This window comes from Oncorhynchus keta, chromosome 3 (genome assembly GCF_023373465.1).
Source record: "Oncorhynchus keta strain PuntledgeMale-10-30-2019 chromosome 3, Oket_V2, whole genome shotgun sequence".
Taxonomy (NCBI): Eukaryota; Metazoa; Chordata; class Actinopteri; order Salmoniformes; family Salmonidae; genus Oncorhynchus; species Oncorhynchus keta.
Window position 1 is genome coordinate 25,142,779 of NC_068423.1, and position 24,106 is coordinate 25,166,884.

General features: G+C 44.8%; 1 protein-coding gene across 1 annotated transcript in view; it reads left to right on the top strand.

Annotated features, from left to right (window-relative positions):
* LOC118376059 (myosin phosphatase Rho-interacting protein-like) overlaps positions 1–24,106 on the top strand; it is a 110,677-nt gene that overhangs the window by 79,398 nt on the left and 7,173 nt on the right. Inside the window, exons 8-16 of the mRNA XM_052493714.1 lie at positions 3,229–3,327; positions 9,374–9,430; positions 10,274–10,342; positions 11,809–11,898; positions 12,103–12,780; positions 12,876–13,013; positions 15,722–18,373; positions 21,192–21,339; positions 21,623–21,740. Coding sequence (XP_052349674.1) covers positions 3,229–3,327; positions 9,374–9,430; positions 10,274–10,342; positions 11,809–11,898; positions 12,103–12,780; positions 12,876–13,013; positions 15,722–18,373; positions 21,192–21,339; positions 21,623–21,740 — 4,049 coding nt within the window. The remainder of the gene's footprint in view (positions 1–3,228; positions 3,328–9,373; positions 9,431–10,273; positions 10,343–11,808; positions 11,899–12,102; positions 12,781–12,875; positions 13,014–15,721; positions 18,374–21,191; positions 21,340–21,622; positions 21,741–24,106) is intronic.

Below are 24,106 nucleotides of genomic sequence, written 5' to 3' on the forward strand. Positions count from 1 at the left end.
TGCTTGGGGTCATTGTCCATTTGGAAGACCCATTTGTGACCAAGCTTTAACTTCCTGACTGATGTCTTGAGATATTGCTTCAATATATCCACATAATTTTCCATCTTCATGATGCCATCTATTTTGTGAAGTGCACCAGTCCCTCCTGCAGCAAGCACCCCCACAACATGATGCTGCCACCCCCGTGCTTCACGGTTGGGATGGTGTTCTTCGGCTTGCAAGCCTCCCCCTTTTTCAACCAAACATAACGATGGTCATTATGGCCAAAGAGTTCTATTTTTGTCTCATCAGACCAGAGGACATTTATCCAAAAAGTATGATCTTTGTCTCCATGTGCAGTTGCAAACCGTAGTCTAGCTTTGTAATGGTGGTTTTGGAGCAGTGGCTACTTCCTTGCTGAGCTGCCTATCAGGTTATGTCGATGTAGGACTCGTTTCAAATCAAATTTTATTTCTCACATACACATGGTCAGCAGATGTTAATGCAAGTGTAGCGAAATGCTTGTGCTTCTAGTTCCGACAATGCAGTAATAACCTACGAGTAATCTAACCTAACAATATCACAACAACTACCGTATACACACAAGTGTAAAGGGATGAAGAATATGTACATAAAGATATATGAATGAGTGATGGTACAGAACGGCATAGGCAGTAGATGGTATAGAGTACAGTGTATACATATGAGATGAGTAATGTAGGGTATGTAAACGTTATATTAAGTGGCATTGTTTAAAGTGGCTAGTGATACATGTATTACATAAAGATGGCAAGATGCAGTAGATGGTATAGAGTACAGTATATACATATGAGATGAGTAATGTAGGGTATGTAAACGTTATATTAAGTGGCATTGTTTAAAGTGACTAGTGATACATTTTTTACATCCATTTTTCCAATATTAAAGTGGCTAGAGTTGAGTCAGCATGTTGGCAGCAGCCACTCAATGTTAGTGGTGGCTGTTTAACAGTCAGATGGCCTTGAGATTGAAGCTGTTTTTCAGTCTCTCGGTCCCCGCTTTGATATACCTGTACTGACCTCACCTTCTGGATGATAGCAGGGTGAACAGGCAGTGGCTTGGGTGGTTGTTGTCCTTGATGATCTTTATGGCCTTCCTGTGACATCGGGTGGTGTAGGTGTCCTGGAGGGCAGGTAGTTTGCCCCCGGTGATGCGTTGTGCCGACCCCACTACCCTCTGGAGAGCCTTTTGCTGTGGATATAGATTATTTTGTATCTGTTTCCTCCAGCATCTTAACAAGGTGAGCGTGTCTCCTTCCTGAGAGGTATGATGGCTGCGTGGTCCCATGGTGTTTGTTATACTTGCGTACTATTGCTTGTACAGGTGAACGTGGTACCTTCAGGTGTTTGGAAATTGCTCCCAAGGATGAACCAGACTTGTGGAGGTCTATAAAAACAAATTATGAGGTCTTGGCTGATTTCTTTTGATTTTCTCATGATGTCAAGCAAAGAGGCACTGAGTTTGACAGTAGGCCTTGAAATACATCCACATGTACACCTCCAATTGACTCAAATGATGTGAATTAGTCTATCAGAAGCTTCTAAAGCCATGACATAATTTTCTGGAATTTTCCAGGCTGTTTAAAGGTACAGTCAACTTAGTGTATGTAAACTTCTGACCTACTGGAATTGCAATACAGTGAATTATAAGTGAAATAATCTGTCTGTAAACAATTGTTGGAAAAATAACTTGTCATGCACAAAGTTGATGTCTTAACCGACTTGCCAAAACTATAGTTTGTTAACATGAAACTTGTGGAGTGGTTGAAAAACGCGTTTTAATGACTCCAACCTAAGTGTATGTAAACTTCCCACTACAACTGTATGTGTAATAAGGACAATTACAACAATACTGAATGAACACTTTTATTTTAACTTAATATAATACATCAATAAAAATCAATTTAGTCTCAAATAAATAATCAAACATGTTCAATTTGGTTTAAATAATGTAAAAACAAGGTGTTGGAGAAGAAAGTAAAAGTGCAATATGTGCCATGTAAGAAAGCTAACGTTTAAGTTCCTCAGAACATGAGAACATATGAAAGCTGGTGGTTCCTTTTGATATGAGTCTTCAATATTCCCAGGTAAGAAGTTTTAGATTGTAGTTATTATAGGAATAATATGACTATTTCTCTCTATACCATTTGTATTTCATATACCATTGACTATTCAATGTTCTTATAGGCACTATAGTATTTTCTTTTCATTAACAGCGCTGTGCTTCAAGCATTGCAAAGAGCTGCTGGCAAACTTAGGAAAGTGCTGTTTGATTGAATGCTTACGAGCCTGCTGCTGCCTACCACCGCTCAGTCAGACTGCTCTATCAAATCATAGACTTAATTATAACATAATAACACACAGAAATACGAGCCTTAGGTCATTAAAATGGTCGAACCCGGAAACTATCATTTCGAAAACAAAACGTTTATTCCTTCAGTTAAATACGGAACCGTTCCGTATTTTATCTAACGGGTGGCATCCATAAGTCTAAATATTGCTGTTACATTGCACAACCTTCAATGTTATGTCATAATGATTTGAAATTCTGGCAAATTAATTAGTCTTTTTTTTTTTTAGGAAGAAATGGTCTTCACACAGTTCGCAACGAGCCAGGCGGCCCAAACTGCTGCATATACCCTGACTCTGCTTGCACTGAACGCAAGAGAAGTGACACAATTTCCCTAGTTAATATTGCCTGCTAACATGAGTTTATTTTAACTAAATATGCAGTTTAAAAAAACATATACTTGTGTATTGATTTTAAGAAAGCCATTGATGTTCATGGTTTGGTACACTGGTGCAACGACAGTTCGCAAATGCCCTTTTTAAATCATCACCTGTTTGGTGAAGTAGGCTGTGATTCGATGATAATCAATGTGGTGCCTGTACATTTTATTTGCAACTCATATTACTAGTTTAACTAGGACAAACTAGTTAAACTAGTAATATCATCAACCATGTGTAGTAGTGATAATAGTGATACGTTTAATGCCAGCTAGCAACTTACTTTGGCTCCTTGCTGCACTCGCGTAACAGGTGGTCAGTCTGCCACGCAGTCTCCTCGTGGAGTGCAATGTAATCGGTGTCCAAAAATGCCAATTACCGATTGTTATGAAAACTTGAAATCGGCCCTAATTAATCGGCCATGCCGATTTTAATTTTGACCCAAATGGCTGCTGGAGTGTTGATGTTACGTTGTGTGTTTCAGGAGCAGAGACATGACCAGGGCCTGGACTTCCCTTCCACTCTGCCCCCTCTCAGACGAGCCAAGTCCCTGGACCGTAGGACCACCGAGTCCGTCATGACCGTGAGTACCATTTCAGTCTCTACATCTGCATTGGTTGCTGTCTGAGGTTTTAGACTGGGTTTCTGTACAGTACTTTGTGACATCGGCTGATGTAAAAAAAAATATATATATATATATAATAATTAAAAGGGCTTTATCAATACATTTGATTGATTGATTGACTTTCCTCTCTTCCGTCGTTCAGTGTTTCTTTGTCGCCTCTCTGTGTGTCATTCTGACATACTCAAATACACCAGCTAGACTTTTCGACTGAGAACATTGTAATCATTGTTTACTTAAGGTGTGTGTGTGTGTGTGTGTGTGTGTGTGTGTGTGTGTGTGTGTGTGTGTGTGTGTGTGTGTGTGTGTGTGTGTGTGTGTGTGTGTGTGTGTGTGTGTGTGTGTGTGTGTGTGTGAGCTTTCTCTCCAGGTCCAGATAACATCACAATAGTTCTTCTGTTTTCCTAAAGCTGCAGGCTAAGAGGTCATCAGCAATGCTTTAGGGGACGACTTCATCCCTGCTGAGTGGAGGTTTTAAATGGGGCGTTGGGTTGGTGGAGAGTATAGGTTGAGTTACCAGTGTTAAGAGCATTCACATTTTATTAGGCGTACGTACGGGATAAACATTCTCTCAACCGTCCAATGAAATGCTTACTGTCCAGGTTCCTGCTCGACAACCCAGCAGCAATAATGAAAGATAAGGAGGCAAAGTATTTGGGTTGACAAAGGGTGTAGCAGGCCTTAGCTAATGATAATGTTATGATAATGATGAGTCACTGTGTGCTATGAAACCACTAAACCTTTCAGCCACATGATACTGAACATGCTGCTACAGCAGCTCCTGGCTCAGCCGTCGTAATGAAGGAACGAACCCATTTTGGTACACCGTGCCTTTTGTTAGTTTAATAAAATAGGTTGTCTAGGGATTGTTGTGGTTTATGATCTATTAGTCTGCACCTCTGAATCTTTTGGTTCCTGCTCTTTCCGACTGTTCTAGTGGCCAGGGTTTTCATATCTGCGTTGGTGGTGGATTAAACTGTAGAGAACAGGGTGATGTGGCTGGGACAGTACAGGCAAGGGGGCTGTGATGGGTGATGTGGCTGGGACAGTACAGGCAAGGGGGCTGTGATGGGTGACGTGGCTGGGACAGTACAGGCAAGGGGGCTGTGATGGGTGACGTGGCTGGGACAGTACAGGCAAGGGGGCTGTGATGGGTGATGTGGCTGGGACAGTACAGGCAAGGGGGCTGTGATGGGTGACGTGGCTGGGACAGTATAGGCAAGGGGGCTGTGATGGGTGATGTGGCGTGGCTGGGACAGTACAGGCAAGGGGGCTGTGATGGGTGATGTGGCTGGGACAGTACAGGCAAGGGGGCTGTGATGGGTGACGTGGCTGGGACAGTACAGGCAAGGGGGCTGTGATGGGTGATGTGGCTGGGACAGTACAGGCAAGGGGGCTGTGATGGGTGACGTGGCTGGGACAGTACAGTCAAGGGGGCTGTGATGGGTGACGTGGCTGGGACAGTACAGGCAAGGGGGCTGTGATGGGTGATGTGGCTGGGACAGTACAGGCAAGGGGGGCTGTGATGGGTGACGTGGCTGGGACAGTACAGGCAAGGGGGCTGTGATGGGTGACGTGGCTGGGACAGTACAGGCAAGGGGGCTGTGATGGGTGATGTGGCTGGGACAGTACAGTCAAGGGGGCTGTGATGGGTGATGTGGCTGGGACAGTACAGGCAAGGGGGCTGTGATGGGTGACGTGGCTGGGACAGTACAGGCAAGGGGGCTGTGATGGGTGACGTGGCTGGGACAGTACAGGCAAGGGGGCTGTGATGGGTGACGTGGCTGGGACAGTACAGGCAAGGGGGCTGTGATGGGTGACGTGGCTGGGACAGTACAGGCAAGGGGGCTGTGATGGGTGACGTGGCTGGGACAGTACAGGCAAGGGGGCTGTGATGGGTGACGTGGCTGGGACAGTACAGGCAAGGGGGCTGTGATGGGTGATGTGGCTGGGACAGTACAGGCAAGGGGGCTGTGATGGGTGACGTGGCTGGGACAGTACAGGCAAGGGGCTGTGATGGGTGACGTGGCTGGGACAGTACAGGCAAGGGGGCTGTGATGGGTGACGTGGCTGGGACAGTACAGGCAAGGGGGCTGTGATGGGTGACGTGGCTGGGACAGTACAGGCAAGGGGGCTGTGATGGGTGATGTGGCTGGGACAGTACAGGCAAGGGGGCTGTGATGGGTGACGTGGCTGGGACAGTACAGGCAAGGGGGGGCTGTGATGTGTGACATGGCTGGGACAGTACAGGCAAGGGGGCTGTGATGGGTGACGTGGCTGGGACAGTACAGGCAAGGGGGCTGTGATGGGTGATGTGGCTGGGACAGTACAGGCAAGGGGGCTGTGATGGGTGATGTGGCTGGGACAGTACAGGCAAGGGGGCTGTGATGGGTGATGTGGCTGGGACAGTACAGGCAAGGGGGCTGTGATGGGTGATGTGGCTGGGACAGTACAGGCAAGGGGGCTGTGATGGGTGATGTGGCTGGGACAGTACAGGCAAGGGGGCTGTGATGGGTGATGTGGCTGGGACAGTACAGGCAAGGGGGCTGTGATGGGTGATGTGGCTGGGACAGTACAGGCAAGGGGGCTGTGATGGGTGATGTGGCTGGGACTGTACAGGCAAGGGGGCTGTGATGGGTGATGTGGCTGGGACAGTACAGGCAATGGGGCTGTGATAACAGTTAAGGGGGCTGTGATGGGTGATGTGGCTGGGACAGTACAGGCAAGGGGGCTGTGATGGGTGATGTGGCTGGGACAGTACAGTCAAGGGGGCTGTGATGGGTGATGTGGCTGGGACAGTACAGGCAAGGGGGCTGTGATGGGTGATGTGGCTGGGACAGTACAGGCAAGGGGGCTGTGATGGGTGATGTGGCTGGGACAGTACAGGCAAGGGGCTGTGATAACAGTTAAGGGGGCTGTGATGGGTGATGTGGCTGGGACAGTACAGGCAAGGGGGCTGTGATGGGTGATGTGGCTGGGACAGTACAGTCAAGGGGGCTGTGATGGGTGATGTGGCTGGGACAGTACAGGCAAGGGGGCTGTGATGGGTGATGTGGCTGGGACAGTACAGTCAAGGGGCCGTGATGGGTGATGTGGCTGGGACAGTACAGTCAAGGGGGCTGTGATGGGTGATGTGGCTGGGACAGTACAGGCAAGGGGGCTGTGATGGGTGATGTGGCTGGGACAGTACAGGCAAGGGGGCTGTGATGGGTGATGTGGCTGGGACAGTACAGTCAAGGGGGCTGTGATGGGTGATGTGGCTGGGACAGTACAGTCAAGGGGGCTGTGATGGGTGATGTGGCTGGGACAGTACAGTCAAGGGGGCTGTGATGGGTGATGTGGCTGGGACAGTACAGTCAAGGGGGCTGTGATGGGTGATGTGGCTGTGACATGCTTTTTCAGAGATGGTTGTATGGCACCCATTTTGCACTGTTTGTGTGTGTGTTCTCCCACTATGTGTGTGTGTGTGTGTTCTCCCACTATGTGTGTGTGTGTGTGTTCTCCCACTATGTGTGTGTGTTCTCCCACTATGTGTGTGTGTTCTCCCACTGTGTGTGTGTGTGTGTGTGTGTGTGTGTGTGTGTGTGTGTGTGTGTGTGTGTGTGTGTGTGTGTGTGTGTGTGTGTGTGTGTGTGTGTGTGTGTGTGTGTGTGTGTGTGTGTGTGTGTGTGTTCTCCCACTGTGTGTGTGTGTGTTCTCCCACTGTGTGTGTGTGTGTTCTCCCACTGTGTGTGTGTGTGTGTTCTCCCACTGTGTGTGTGTGTGTTCTCCCACTGTGTGTGTGTGTGTTCTCCCACTGTGTGTGTGTGTGTGTGTGTGTGTGTGTTCTCCCACTGTGTGTGTGTGTGTGTGTTCTCCCACTGTGTGTGTGTGTGTGTGTGTGTGTTCTCCCACTGTATGTGTGTGTGTGTTCTCCCACTGTGTGTGTGTGTGTGTGTGTGTGTGTGTGTGTGTGTGTGTGTGTGTGTGTGTGTGTGTGTGTGTGTGTGTGTGTGTGTGTGTGTGTGTGTGTGTGTGTGTGTGTGTGTTCTACCACTGTCTGTGTGTGTGTGTTCTCCCACTGTGTGTGTGTGTTCTCCCACTGTGTGAAACCACAGCAGACATGAACTGTTTTACTCAGCACTAAGACTCGTATAGCAGGATCTGTGATGCATAGTGGAGTAGATACATGTTTCCCCTAATCACTGGTCCAGGGTCAGTTATTATTGTATCCTCCAAATGATTAGTGCGAAGACAATCTGATCCTAGGTCTGTGTTCAGGGGAAACTTCTACCTCTTTTGTTTCCCCGCTCTTTCTCAGACATTAAGTTAACTAATGAAGTGTATTTTTTAACCATGCAAATGTTCAAAATACTCAATACAAATATTCAAAATTGGAGTAGATACATGTTTCCCTAATCACTGGTCCAGGGTCAGTTATTATTGTATCCTCCAAATGATTAGTGCGAAGACAATCTGATCCTAGGTCTGTGTTCAGGGGAAACTTCTACCTCTTTTGTTTCCCCGCTCTTTCTCAGACATTAAGTTAACTAATGAAGTGTATTTTTTAACCATGCAAATGTTCAAAATACTCAATACAAATATTCAAAATACTCAATACAAATATTCAAAATACTCATTACAAATATTCAAAATACTCATTACAAATATTCAAAATACTCATTACAAATATTCAAAATACTCATTACAAATATTCAAAATACTCATTACAAATGTTCAAAATACTCAATACAAATATTCAAAATACTCAATACAAATGTTCAAAATACTCAATCCAAATATTCAAAATACTCAATACAAATATTCAAAATACTCAATACAAATATTCAAAATAGTCAATACAAATGTTCAAAATACTCAATACAAATGTTCAAAATACTCAATACAAATGTTCAAAATACTCAATACAAATGTTCAAAATACTCAATACAAATATTCAAAATACTCAATACAAATATTCAAAATACTCAATACAAATATTCAAAATACTCAATACAAATGTTCAAAATACTCAATACAAATGTTCAAAATACTCAATACAAATATTCAAAATACTCAATACAAATTTTCAAAATACTCAATACAAATGTTCAAAATACTCAATACAAATGTTCAAAATACTCATTACAAATGTTCAAAATACTCATTACAAATGTTCAAAATACTCATTACAAATGTTCAAAATACTCATTACAAATATTCAAAATACTCAATACAAATATTCAAAATACTCATTACAAATATTCAAAATACTCATTACAAATATTCAAAATACTCATTACAAATGTTCAAAATACTCATTACAAATATTCAAAATACTCATTACAAATGTTCAAAATACTCATTACAAATGTTCAAAATACTCATTACAAATGTTCAAAATACTCATTACAAATGTTCAAAATACTCATTACAAATATTCAAAATACTCATTACAAATGTTCAAAATACTCATTACAAATATTCAAAATACTCATTACAAATGTTCAAAATACTCATTACAAATGTTCAAAATACTCATTACAAATATTCAAAATTGTCCAAATACGTCAACTATTATAAGAAAGTGCAGAAAATACAGAGTGTTGGAATTACAATATTTCTGTCAGCTATGTAGTGTAGTCGTGATAATACCTTTTCTTTCAGCTGTACGTATGACATGTTAAAGTTATGAAGGCCTGCGTGGATCCCAGATAGAAGTTGTTTTTAAAAGGCTGTGCCTTTGGTCACCTGGTTTCTGTGTGTTTCAGCATCTCTTGGTTCATCTTGCGTAATGTTGTTGTGTGTGGCGTCACTAGACTTTACTGGGCCATGGCTTGATTTCATTGGCATTTTTTAAAGAGTCGATTTTAAGGGATGGTGTGTAAATGTAACAGTATAATTTTAAACTTCAAGGTCTCAGAGCAAGTGACGTTACCGATTGAAACGCTATTTAGCGCGCACCGCTAACTAAGCTCGCCGTTTCACATCCGTTACATAAACACTGTCTTTTTGTTTCTTTTTCCAGCCGGATTTGCTGAACTTCAAGAAAGGTTGGATGGTGAAGCTGGATGAGCACGGACAAGTAAACAACAAGACATACCTACAAACATCCCCAAAACAACTCGTTGTGTTCCTTGGAAATCGTAACACTTTGAAAAATGAACATTATTTGATGCCATGAGATTTTGAAAATCTTATTTACATTATTATTTATTTTTTTGGTCAGAAAAAAGCAGGGAATCAGTAGCAGTTCTTTTACAGCCACGTTTAATGGATAGACCGATGCTCCAACACTATATATTTCCACAGTTTGCTGCATTGTTGGAGCTAGAGACATTAGCATTTCGCTGCACCTGCGATTTAAAATCTGCGATTCTGTGTATGCGGCCCATAAAACCTTTGATTTGATATATTGCACAGTCCAAGTTAACACACAGCTCTCATAGAAATCCTTACTGTTCAGAGGGCTAACAACATCACTTCAGTATCCTCTTCTATGGGTTTGTTCGGGTATTTGTCTGTGCTGTGTGTAACGTAGCTCAGTTGGTAGAGCATGGCGTGGTTGTAACGGCAGGGTTGTGGGTTCGCTTCCCATTGGGGACCAGTATGAAAACGTATGCACTCACTACTGTATATCACTTCGTTGAATTACTCAAATGTATATAGTGCACACAGAAATCAAGCTCCTAATGTCATTGTGATAACTCTCACTGGCGCTAAATATATGTTTTATTCTTCTATATATGCATTGCATTTTGGGGGTTTTGTCTGGGTTTCTGTACAGCACTTTCTGACATTGGCTGATGTAAATAGGGCTTTAAAAAATAACATGTGATTTGATTATTCTCAGTCTACTGGACTAACAGAACAGTTGATGTATTCCCAGTGAACTCTGTTGTGTTCTCTCTCGCTCTCTCCTCTACAGTGGACAAAGTTTTGGTTCGTACTGACAGACCACAGCCTCCGATACTACAAGGACTCCATTGCTGAAGAGGTGACTTTTTCTCTCTAAATCCATCCAGACTCGTCAATCGTGCTAGTTTAACTGTGACCGACTATAGCAAGGGCAGTAGTTATCTTTAAAATAAATGGAATACATGTTTGTCAATACAGTATTGGTTTCCTATTGATCACGTTGTATACTAAACAAAAGTATAAACGCACCATGTAAACTGTTGGTCCCATGTTTCATAAGCTGAAATAAAAGATCCCAGAAATGTTCCATGTGCACAAAAAGCGTATTTATCTCAAATTTTGTGCACAAACTTGTTTACATCCCTGTTAGTGAGTATTTCTCCTTTGCCAAAGTAATCCAACCCCTGACTGGTGTGGCATATCAAGAAGCCGATTAAACAGCATGATCATTACACAGGTGCACCTTGTGCTGGGGACAATAAAAGCTGGCCTCGAACATTGTTTTAGAGAATTTGGAAGTACGTCCGACCGGCCTCAAACACGCCAGGCCAGGACCTCCACATTTGGCTTCTTCACCTTGTGGGATGGTCTGAGACCAGCCACCCGGGCAGCTGATGAAACTGTGGGTTTGCACAAACTGAATAATTTCTGCACAAACTGTCTGAAACCGTCTCAGGGAAGCTTCATAGACTAATCCCGTTTTCAACTGTACCAGGCAGATGGCAGAAAGCGTGTATGTCATCGTGTGGGTGAGCTGTTTGATAATGTCAACGTTGTGAACAGAGTACCCCATTGGAGGGGTTTGGTACGGGCAGGCTTAAGCTACGGACAACTAGGATAATTGCATTTTGTCGATGACAATTTGTTTGCAGAGAGATACCGTGAAGAGATCCTGAGGACCATTGTCTTGCCATTCATCTGCCTTCATCACCTCATGTTTTAGCATGATAATGCACAGCCCCATGTCCCAAGGATCTGTACACAATTCCTGGAAACTGAAAATGTCCCAGTTCTTCCACTGTCTGCATACTCACCAGACATGTCACCCGTTGAGCATGTTTGGGATGCTCTGGATTGACTTGTATGACACTGTGTTCCAGTTCCTGCCAATATCCAGCAACTTCACACAGCCTTTGAAGAGGAGTTGGGACAACATTCCACAGGCCACAATAAACAGCCTGATCAACTCTATGTGAAGGAGATGTGTCACGCTGCATGAGGCAGATGGTGGTCACACCAGATACTGACTTGTATTCTGATCCACACCCTTACTTTTCTTTTAAAGTCATATTTGACCAACATGCATATATGTATTCCCCAGTCATGTGAAATACATAGATTAGGCCTAATGAATTAATTTAACTAATTTCCTTACATGAAATGTAACTCTTTGAAATTGTTGCATGTTGTGTTTTATATTTTTGTTCGCCGTAAGTACACAGTACCCAGTTTCAAAAGAATTGTCCCTGAAAACTGGCTGCCTGTATGCTGATAATAGACTATTCTGTTCCGGACTTCACCATCTGTAATAATGCTGTATTTCAGGCTTCAGATCTGGACGGGGAGATAGACCTGTCTACGTGTTATAACGTCACTGAATACCAGGCTCAACGCAACTACGGCTTCCAGATACATGTAAGCCCCAATCACTCACATACAATCTCAGAATATTTAATGTCGTAATAATGATTTGATTTTGCATTTATCTAACCATTTTTGTCACTTTTTATTATCAAAAAAGCACTTTGTTGTATGGATGTAACGGAGCCCTTCACTGTCACCCAATAGGATAGCTGTTATTGTACAGTGTGAATCTAACGTCCTAACTGTCCTCCTCAGACCCGGGAGGGCTTGCACACCCTGTCGGCCATGACAGCAGGCATACGGAGGAACTGGATCCAGGCTGTCATGAAGAATGTCAGACCCTCCACCGCTCCAGACGTGGCTAGCAACCACAGCTCCTTCTCCCCACTGGAGGGCCTGGTTCAGCCAGACGTGACCCAGGACTCCCCTTCCTCCGAGACCTCGTCCGTGGAGCGTGAGCCAGGTCCAGGCCCTAAGAAGAGCCGGGCACGCGAGCGCCGACAACAAGGCCGCTCAAAGACCTTCGACTGGGGCGAGTTCCGACCCATTGCCCAGGCTTTGGCCCAGCAGCGGGCCCAGAAGGCTGAGCCCCTGCAGACTGACATAGGAGACCCCGATCGGAACCGGAGGAGGGAAGAACGACGGAGGAGGTATGAATCTGTCACTGGCTCCTCCAAGGACCAACCAGCAGGCTCCGAGGGCGGGAGGATGGACTTTGAGAAGGGGGGAGGGAGTGAAGGCAGCCCTGGGGGTGAGTGCGTGGGTCCCCCCTCCCTGGAGAGGCAACAGAAGGTGGAGGTGGAGATCGAGCAACGCTGGCAGCAGGTGGAGCAGACACCCATCAGAGATGAGAGGAGGGTAACTCTGCCCTCGACACTGCAGACCAAGGAGACGGCCAAGCTGGAGAAACTGCTGGAGAGCTACAAGAAAGGGGTGGGTGTTTTTATGGGAACCGAGATCAACGTCAAAGGTCAGAGGTTGCTGATAGGTCAGTGTTCACCTTGTCCATTGTACCTTGCCTCTCCCAGGTAGAAGAGCTGAAGCTGCAGTTGGGGAGCTGTCACCAGCAGCTGCTGCACTCCAACCAGCACAAACAGAACCTGGAGGTCCAGCTGAGGACGGCTCTGGAGAGAGAGCAGCACGTCTGTTCTGGATACGTCTCCCAGGTAAGCACCACGGAGCTGTTCTTCTCCTCAGAGCTGTTCTATTCTCTATAGGCAGTCCTGTTGAGTTCCATGAAGTAAACCGTAAAGATTGAGCGGTGGTGTTCTCTCTTCATCTCATAACCTCCTTTTTGCATGTTGTATTTTACTGACCGACATCGGGGCTCCAAAAACGTCTCCAGAATGTTCCTTTGCATGAGTCCGTTCGTTGCATGTGAGGAGAAACATCTTGTTTTTTATGACTCCTTTTACCGCTTCTTGCTGATGTTTATTTTATTATTTTATTTTTAGGTGATGACAGATGTCGCAAACTCATGCATGTGTATCGAACGTGATGCATTCAATTAACGATTAACATTTAGATGGAAAGGTTTCCTTTTCGGTGTTCCTGTGATGCTGTAAATGGCATAAATGCATAAATGCACACTTGACTTCAACAGTACGGCCATAGTAGTTGAAATAATGACGTTTGGCTCAGGACTGAATCAAATAAAACGGTCTGGCTTGTCTCCTGGTGATTTTTATTTGAATGGATTTCAGATGTGTTGTGCTTTTACTGCTGTTCCCGACCATCCGTTTGTCTTTTTACTGATGTGACCAGACCTTTATACAGATAATAGTTTTCTTGTGTGTGTGTGTGTGTGTGTGTGTGTGTGTGTGTGTGTGTGTGTGTGTGTGTGTGTGTGTGTGTGTGTGTGTGTGTGTGTGTGTGTGTGTGTTAGAGAGCGGGTCAGAGTGTGTCCGTATGGAGGGTTATAATGTATGCTTTTTTTGAACTCTTCACCACTTATTGTGTTAATCTGAGTTTAATCAAAGATAGTTGGTTTTCTTGGATAGCTTGTGTAACAAATTTGATTCAGTTCAAAAGGGGACGTTTTTTTGAGTTGACGGCTTTGATGTTTAGATAGGGAGAGAATCTGGTTAGTTTATGCTGTCCTTTGTATTTTTTAGTTTAAAGCCAACAAAAAAAAAGGAGAAAATTTCAGGAGAAAATAATTAATTTCCTGTTCGTGTTGTTTTAACTTATTTTGGGTTTTAAGAAGCAATTTTGACGTTCATGACACTGTTTGATTTGAGTTCTGGCCTGCATTCTTATTGCATATATATATATATATATTATTATAATTATTATATTATTATTACGCAATGAAATGCGATGTGATGAGTGCCTTTTTGAGAAATGTTTTGTGAAGAGCGGGAAGAATTCAGAAAAAGGATATCTCAAGAACATAGTTTATTCCAAGAACCTGGTATGCCTCCCATCTCTAATTAAACCACCTAGCTAGCACTAACTTTGCATTACTTACCCCATGAATTAACTCCTTAACCATTTAATGTGCATGCTAATTTGTGATTCACTAATCATGGCCATTAAATCTCTATCCAGCGCTCTAATTCTCATAATTTGGCCTAATGATGGAAGCTGTAATGTGTTTCTTCGTTATTGTTAGATGGCATAATGTTGAAGTCAAAATGATATACAGTACCAGTCAAAGGTTTGGACACACCTACTCATTCAAGGGTTTTTCTTTCTTTTTTAAACTATTTTATACCTTGTAGAATAATATTGAAGACATCAAAACTATGAAATAATGGAATCTTGTAGTAACTAAAGTGTTAAGCAAACCAAAATGTATTTTAGATTCTTCAAAGTAGCCACCCTTTGCCTTGATGACAGCTTTGCACACTCTTGGAGTTCTCTCAACCAGCTTCATCAGGAAGGCTTTTCCAACAGTCTTGAAGGAGTTCCCACATATGCTGAGCACTTGTTGGCTGCTTTTCCTTCCCTCTGCGGTCCAACTCATCCCAAACCATCTCAATTGGGTTGAGGTTGGGTGATTGTGAAGGCCAGGTCATCACTCTCCTTCTTGGTCAAATAGCTCTTACACAGCCTTGAGGTGTGTTGGGTCATTGTCCTTTTGAAAATCAAATGATCCCAAACCAGATGGGATAGTGTTTCGCTGCAGAATGCTGTGGTAGCCATGCTGGTTATGTGTGCCTTGAATTCTAAATAAATCAAAGACGGTGCTTCGCTGGTTTCATCATAGCGCTTGATGGTTTTTCCAACTGCACTTGAAGAAACTTAAAGTTCTCAATTTTCTGTATTGGCTGACCATGTTGTAAAGTAATGATGGACTGTCGTTTCACTTTGCTTATTTGAGCTGTTCTTGCCGTAGTATAGACTGGTCTTTTACCAAATTGGGCTAGCTTCTGTATACCACCCCTACCTTGTCACAAAACAACTGATTGGCTCAAACGCATTAAAAAAATAAAGAAATTCCACAAATTAACTTTTAACAAGGCACACCTGTTAATTGAAATACATTCCAGGTGACCTCATAAAGCTGGTTGAGAGAATGCCAAGAGTGTGCAAAGCTGTCATCAAGACAAAGGGTGGCTACTTTGAAGAATCTGAAATATAAAATATATTTTGATTTGTTCAACCCTTTTTTGGTTACTACATGATACCATATGAGTTATTTCATAGTTTTGATGTCTTCATTATTATTATACAATGTAGAAAATGTAGAAAATGGTAAAAAATAAATAAAGGAATGAGCAGGTGTGTCCAAACTTTTGACTGGTGCTTTATATTATCATGTCATAATGTTTAATTGCTCTGAATCCAGATGTATTACCTAAAACAATTTAGCTAGCCTTTCTCACCCCTGCTGTGTGTGTTAACCAGCTTTCTGGTCCCCTTTTCCAAGCTGGATCTCCCTTTGGTTCTGGAGGCTGATATCGAGCCCCAGACGAAGAGGCCGGAACTGGTTAGTTCTCAAGCGCAGAGCTTAGCAAGGAAGTATCAGGAGACCAAAGAGCTCCTGCAGCTGCAAGAACTGAAAAAGCGTAATATGCAGGCACAGCTTGGCCTCTCGCTTTCCCACCTCTCCATCAAGGAACTTTACCTTTCCCACCCCCACACAACAGCCCCTCTGGAAAGCCTGCCTTCTTCAGAGCCGCTCGTCAAAAAAACTGTTAGCTTTTTGATCGAAGATGGTGCAGACAGGATTCAAGAGCTAGAGGACTTGATATCAGGAAAGTCCTTGACTCTGAAGGGACTGGTTAGATTGCTACGATCTCACAGTGAATTCTGTCTGGAGGGTAGTCTGGAAATAGGACAACAGGGTAGTTGCCAGAGGCTTTTGGAGAGCTGGAAGTTTCAACAAGAGGTAGACAACGAGACCATGACGCAGAGCTTGGCCAGGGCGGGCGAAAGCATCCACAGTTACGAATTGTGTCTCCTGGCCATGGAGGACATGCTAGGAAGGGTTCAGAAGGTGGAGAGCCAGAAGACCCCTTACGGACCACTGTGTCAAATCGAAGACCACTCGGAAAGCCACGAGATTGCTGTACAGGCGTTGTCCCACAGGGTTGAACTTCTAAAGAGCGAAAATGGAGCGCTGAACCAGCGCTATCAGGAGATAGTGAACCAACTAACTGAGGCAGACAGGGAGATCGACAGGCTTAAAGCTGAGCTGATCAACCTGCAAGGCGGGAAACAGCACCTACTGATCCTAGAAGAGCTGAACGGAGTCCGGGCCAGACTAGCAGAGAGCCAAGCCAATGCTATCGACAGGGAGTTCTATGAAAGAGAGTTGAATGAGAAGTCTGTGAAGCTTCATGAGGCCCTTGTCACCTTGGAGGTGCTCGGAAGCGGCCTGAAGGACGGGGAGAGGAGACTGCAGCTGAAAGAGGCCACTCTCAAAGGTCTGGGATTTCAGATGGCAGAGGAAGGTGCTCCTAAGGAGAAAGGGCAACTCAAAGCGCAGCTGGAGGCAACAGGGGCCCAGCTCTTGGAAAAGGAAGATCTCTGTAGAGAACTACAAACTCAGAACGTTGAACTTCAAGCTAGAAACCAGGAATCGGAGAGAGTCCAGAGTCTGAAACTTTTAGAGGCAGAGAATGAGATTAGGATGTTGCGAGCAAAGTTGGGGGTAAAGGCAAAGTCGGCTAGGGGAGAAAGAGAAGTGAATGTTAGTGAAGACTTGATGCAGACAGGTGAGAGGAAGGTAGCAGACAAAAGTGTTATAAAGCAAGTAGTAGGTGAGATAAAGATGAAGTCTGAGGCCCTTAGTCGGGTTTTAGAGGTGTTAGTGAAGCTTGATGTTAGTGTGGAGAAAACACTACATGATCTGAAAAGCTCTTTACATATCACAGACTGCCTTGGATCCTTTGAAGAAGAGCCAGATGAAGTAAGTCAGAGAGTAATGAAAAGGTTGGTATTAGACGCTGCGTTCTGGAGTGGTCTGTTGAACGCTTTAGAGGTTAGCCCATGCGAGACTGAAGGTGAACGTGTATGTAGTTTTGAAATGCGTGTAGTACAACGTACGGTAGCTGAGAAGAGCATGTTGATGTTGATGAACAGGATTTGTCCTCGACCCAAGATGGAAGTTGATAATAACATGACTGTGATGGCACAGACCATGCAAACAGATCTTTTGAATTGGTGCAGCTGGCTTGATAACGACACCAACACTCTCATTTTGAAAGATCTAACAGAGGCATTGCAAGAGAAGGTGTATTTGTTTAATCTAATTGCCTCCACCATTGAAATGTCCACAAATGACACCCTCCTGTCCTTGGTCCTAGCTAGCTTTGATTCCGGCAAAGTTAAGAAACAATGGTCTGAGCACCTTCAAGACGCAGCCACAGAAGCTCACATGGCCTATCTCATCAGCAGGCTGAACTTCCAACACGAGAAAGAACTGAAAGAAACACAGGTTGAGAAACTTCAGATTGGCAACTCTGACTGTGCCAGCTGCTTTCTATTGGGAGAACAGAACCGAGAACTCCAATCCAAAATGGCGGATCAGCAGAATCCTCTGCAACGCCTTGAAAGCACTATGAGTGAAGATACTAGACCAGTAACACACATTCAGATCGAAGGGGAGCCCATTGACTCCCTGGACAAGGCCATACAGCTGCAAGACATGGTAGCCAAGCACAAGCTGGAGCTGAGGGAGACCAAGGACGTCTACACACAGGTAACAGAAAATCTGCGACAGGAGGTGGCGAAGGTGTCCGAGATACTGCGTCTAGAACGTGAAGAAAACGTGAAGGAGATCGACTCTCTGACTGTCTGCATGGAGAACCTGAAGAAGAAACACGAGACAGAGAGGATCGTCCTACTAGAGAAGCTCCACCATCAGATGGATGTCACCCCAGTAGGAAGCTATCCCACTGGGGCAGAGGATAGGACGATGTCCCCTGAGACCTCCACAACCTCCGCCCTCAAGGAGCGCATCCAGGAGCTGGTGGCCCAGGTCTCGGCCATGACAGAGGAGATGAAGCGGAGGGAGGTCCATGGTGAAGCAGCTAACCTCCGACTGAAATACGACAAAGACCTGGAGAATCTGAAGGTGGAAGCCTTTCCTTGTCCTTTCTGTTCCTCCGTCCGTGATGCCTTTTCTCCTTGTGGCACCCCCCCACCCTCCCGACCCACTCCTTACCTCTTACCCCCCCTTTCCTCTGTAGCCCTGCTATCCTCACTCTGCTTGCTTTCCTTTGTATATCAGTATCCTCCAGTGTTGCATGGTGACTAATCCACTGCTAGTGCATGTGGTTGTTGACGCTACGTGTCTGCTGAGGAACCCGTTTTGTTTGACAGGAAAAAGGTTAGTTAACCAGAACTTCTTCTCCGAAATCCCAACTGGAACATTGTTTATGTGGGAGGCAACCCATCTGCTTAGGGAGACCAACCAGAACCTCTCTTACAGTCCCATGAAAGTCAGGCTGACAAAGAATTCAGGTCATGTTATTTAGTGTCTATCAGCGTCTTTACACATCCAATGTGAAACGAGCATCCCAGCAGGTATAGTTGTTGATGAAAGGAATTCTTCGGAAGCTACAATTTACATTACATTTACATTTAAGTCATTTAGCAGACGCTCTTATCCAGAGCGACTTACAATTTGATGTGCTTCATTCCAGATTCCTTGCTTCAGTAGGCGTCGTATGTATTAGAAGTGTCAATTACAAACGGTTGAAGCCCTTTTTAAAGCTGTCTACCTATGGTTGTCCTCAACGGATACATGATTTAGATAATCGAGTGGAGTCGAGGAGGAAGTTTAAATGACCTGCATTTGAAGGTGCATGGGGCTTACCTCTTTTGTCTTTTTGACGTGCTTTTGCTTTAACTGACAATAATTAACCTTTGCCCCCTTCTGATATGCTGATGGACCTTATAATAATTGACAGGCTATCAAAACATTGCAGAATGCTTGAAGCGTAGACATATTTGCAATGCAGGTGCTTCTACACCTGTATTGTTTGCTGTTTGGGGTTTTAGACTGGGTTTCTGTACAGCACTTTGTGGCGTCAGCTGATGTAAGAAGGGCTTTATAAATATATTTGATTGATATTTACTTCCTTGGAAACGTCATTCTTTAAAGGAAGAAATGCAAAACAAGAGCTAATCGCAGCTATAAAAAAAAAAGTATATTAACCACATTCCACCATGATCATATACCTAGAATCTTTGGTAATGTATGTGAACATATAGTTACCCAGGTATTTTTATACATCATAGATCCTGTCTTATTATTATTTATTTAGACTACATAGAATTCAAGTTAAAAAAAACTTTTATCCATTGTCATGGTCTCTACATTACGTTGTAGACGTTTATAAGAATTACACAGGTCATTTATAATCAGGCTCCAGCATTACATGAATAGTTTTAAGAGCTGTTGTTGTTTTCTGCGTGTTTTTATTAGGCCTGAATAGTGACGGTTTCTAAGCAGATGACATGGATTCTCCTACTCAGGTTTAGAACACAGCTTGGGGACACAGCTTGGGGACACAGCTTGGGGACACAGCTTGGGAACACAGCTGACATGAGTTGACCTGCGCTACACCAGGTCTTTTGTTGTTGCTGCTGGTTTTGTAATCTTTGTATTGTTGTTGTGTATGGAGACGGACGGGTGGGAGCATTTACATTGTAAACATTGTAAAATCAGAAATAACGTTTTAGCAGTTCCCTTCCTGGTCCTCGAGGACAGGTTTCATCCCTGGAACACAGTCCCTTCAGTCAGACATATTTTATTTACATGTAGTTGTATACTATACACCAGCCACTCCCCTAAACAGGAAATGGCCCCCACGAACGCACTTAGACACACACACTAAACAAAGGGCAGGTGTTGCTTGCTGTGATGTCACAGTAGGAAGTGCCCCTAAATACCCAGCCAGTGGGCGTGGGGGTTGGCTCAGTCTCAAATGTTGTTCCCTCCTGGGCCAGTTTCCTGAGCGCTGGGGACTTATCAATGTGAAAATACTTTTTAGGAAACGAGAGAGGGAGCATAGGACAGTACTCAGATTAGCAGCACTGAATAGAGGACGGAAGTAACTTTTGGGTCGAGCTGGTCGGAAGGCCATTCAAATCCCCTCTTGTGGAAACATGCACTGTAATTATAATAGCATTGTGAGTGACTCTAAAACCGTGTTGATCAGACCCCCTCCTCCCCTCCCCAGCCTTCTTTCTCTATACTGCTAAAAGGTGTTGGTGCGAAGCTGCCAATCGTGCCTCATTTGACACAGACAGGCTGGCCCAGAGACAGTACGATGGGGAGACACCAGACTCCACTGTCTGTCTGTCCCCACAGAATCATCAATTATCCAGTGTTCTACTCGGTCTCATCTTAACCTCCTACATCCCATCAAGACATCCCCAATAGAAACAGAGTGGACTGGTCTTTCACATTATAGACAGCTAAACAATATGACACGCTATGACACAAACTCAATTTGTAATGGGTGTTTTATGAGCGAGACGGCCCGGATTTCACTTGGCTTAAAATCTTGGCAGAGGTTGAATACCTTCACTGTTGCAGGGATAATTAGGCTACACAGAACACGGCCTTCTCAATCACATTGTGTTCTAGCTGCCTACGCATTTCTTCAATGTATTGTGTATTCTGTACCAGAGGCTTATGTTGTTAATAGCTAAAGTAGCTAGCTTGGTGTTTGTCGTCAGTGATCAGTGAATAGATGGTCAACGGTGGTTGTGGGTCAGGAGTTTTTTGGGCTTTAACTACATTGAGTTTGACCACGAAAAATACCCTATAACTAGGGGCCAGAGGTTTTCCTAATCAAGTCACATGGTCAGGCAGGAAACTCCTGGCCCTAGCTTATGGTTTCGTGTAGATTCACTTTTCACCCATTCCCCTCCATTGATAGGCCACCTGTGAGAGGGGCTTTGCTGCCATGGAGGAGTCCCACCAGAGGGTGATTGAAGAACTGCAGAGGAAAAACCAGAGAGCACTGGAGAACCTACACGAGGAAAAGGAGAGGCTGCTAGCCGAGGAGACTGCCGCTACCATAGCCGGTCAGTAGTAATTGCGACAGCGGCTAACGCTAACCCTATCAGCAGTAGCACCTTTGTAATCATATAGGCCTAGTGTCCCATGCTAGCAGTACCATCAGGCTAACATGAAGTATTTTGTTCACTTGTGTACACAAATCCACCATTGTGAGCTATCATGGTCTTTTGGGTTTTGCTTTATAAAACAGTGGATTTTCTTTCTAAAACGACATGATTACCTAACGTGGTCCGGGTATGCTTGATGATCTCTCCTAAATAACAATGTTCTTTGTTTTGGTTGCCCCAGCAATCGAGGCGATGAAGAACGCCCACCGGTCGGAGCTGGAGAAGGAGCTGGACAAGGCCCGCAAGTCCAACAGCAACACGGAGAACGCAGACATAGAGGAGATATGCCGGCAACACGAGTAAGTTATGACAAGATGGCACCGAGTGACATGTTCGCCGTGTTGCTAGCTCCTAGCCAACTTTACCGCCTTTTGGTTTATTTTAGTGTTCTTTTTTTACTTTATTTGCCCAAAAATGTTTCTAGTATTATCTCCTATGACCGACGAGCACTCCTGGTCATCAAATCGGCGATTACTCGCCACAAATTTGACAGATTCAACCCTTTGTTCAGTTCTCCCAAAGTAGTTTCATTCATTCCAGGAGCCTCTACCAAAAAGAGAGCGAGTGTTTTAGTCAGACTAAAGAGAATGGCCAATCACCTAATGCTTCCTAGTATTGTACTAGCAAATGTACAGTCTCTAGACAATAAGTTACAAGCTCAGAGTGAGGATTTCCTACCAGCTGGACCTGAGAGACACATAATTTGCCTCACTGAAACGTGGCTCATGGGCTCCATGCTGGATCTGACTATCCAGCCTGCTGGGTTTTCCATTATCGCATAGCCAGAGGAATCTTTCTGGGAAAAGTAAAGGGGAAGGCATTTGCTTCATTATCAACAACTCATGGTGTGACTGTGGTAACTTACAATTCCTCGTAACTTACAATTCCTCGCAACTTTCTCTTCTCCCGCTGTTGTAATACCTCCCGATTAAATGCCAACCCCACTATCTCCCAAGATAATTCCCAGTGGTTATAATCACGGCTGTATAGCCCCAGCACCGATCGTCCCATGAGGGCTCCCGCTGCTGTAGAAGACTGTGAGCTCTAGATCTCTGCGGCTGTCAGTAAGACCTTCAAGCAGTATCCCCGGCCACGTCCTCAAAGTATGTGCAGACCAGCTGGCTGGAGATTTCACAGACATATTCAACCTCTCCCTGTCCCAGTCTGTGATCCCCACATGCTTCAAGATGTCTAGCATTGTCCCTGAACCCAAGCAAACAAAGGTAACCTGCCTAAATGACTGTCGCCCTGTAGAACTCACATCTGACATCATGAAGTGCTTTGAGATGCTGGTCCCAAGAACCAAATCAGCTCCACCTTACCGGACACCCTGGGCTCACTAAAATTTGCAAATGACCCAACATATCAGATGACGCAATCGCAATTGCCCTACACACTGCCCTATCCCACCTGGACAAGAGCAACACCTATGTAAGAAAGATGTTCATCGCCTACAGCTCAGCTTTCAACACTATAGGCCCCTCCATGCTTGACACTAAGCTCAAGGCCCTGGGTATGAACACCTCCCTCTTCAACTGTACCCCAGGTGGTGAGGGTAGGCAACACGTCTGCCACACTGACCCTCAACACGGGGTCCCTCAGGGGTTTGTGCTCAGTCCCCTCCTGTACATCTGCATAGCCATGTACGACTCCAACATCATCATCATCAGGCGACTGAAGAAATTCAGCATGTGTCCTCAGATCCTCAAGAAGTTCTACCGCTGCACTATCGAGAGCATCCAAGACCAGCTGCATCTCCGCCTGGTACAGCAACTGCACCGCCCTCAACCGGAAGGCTCTGCAAAGGGTGGTATGGACTGCCCAATACGTTCCCTGCCCTCCTATTATATCTACAACAGGCGGTTTTTGAGGAAGGCCTGGAAGATCGTCAAGGGCTGCAGTCACCTGAGCCATGGACTGTTTACTCTGTTACCATCTGGGAAATGGTATCGGCGCATCGGGTCTCGGACCAACAGGCTCCGAGACAGCTTCTACCACCAGGCCATCAGACTGCTGAACAGCTATGTCTCCCTGCACAGACCTAAACCTTAGAGCCTATTGCACCTCAGACTTTGCACCGTAGAAATTATTTGCATGGACTCTCCACACATTCAACCCTTACACCTTCGTTTCCCAAGGGGTGAACGTTTTGGTATTTGCCCTAACAATACACAGCTGATTCAAATAATCAAAACTTGATGATGAGTTGAATCAGCTGTGATTTATTTGAATCAGCTGTGTAGTGCACCCCTTGGGGTCCATAACGTGCACCCCTTGGGGTCCATAACGTGCACCCCTTGGGGTCCATAACCTGCACCCCTTGGGGTCCATAACCTGCACCCCTTGGGGTCCATAACCTGCACCCCTTGGGGTCCATAACCTGCACCCCTTGGGGTCCATAACCTGCACCCCTTGGGGTCCATAACCTGCACCCCTTGGGGTCCATAACGTGCACCCCTTGGGGTCCATAACCTGCACCCTTGGGGTCTATAACCTGCACCCTTGGGGTCCATAACCTGCACCCCTTGGGGTCCATAACCTGCACCCCTTGGGGTCCATAACCTGCACCCCTTGGGGTCCATAACCTGCACCCTTGGGGTCCATAACCTGCACCCTTGGGGTCTATAACCTGCACCCCTTGGTCTATAACCTGCACCCCTTGGGG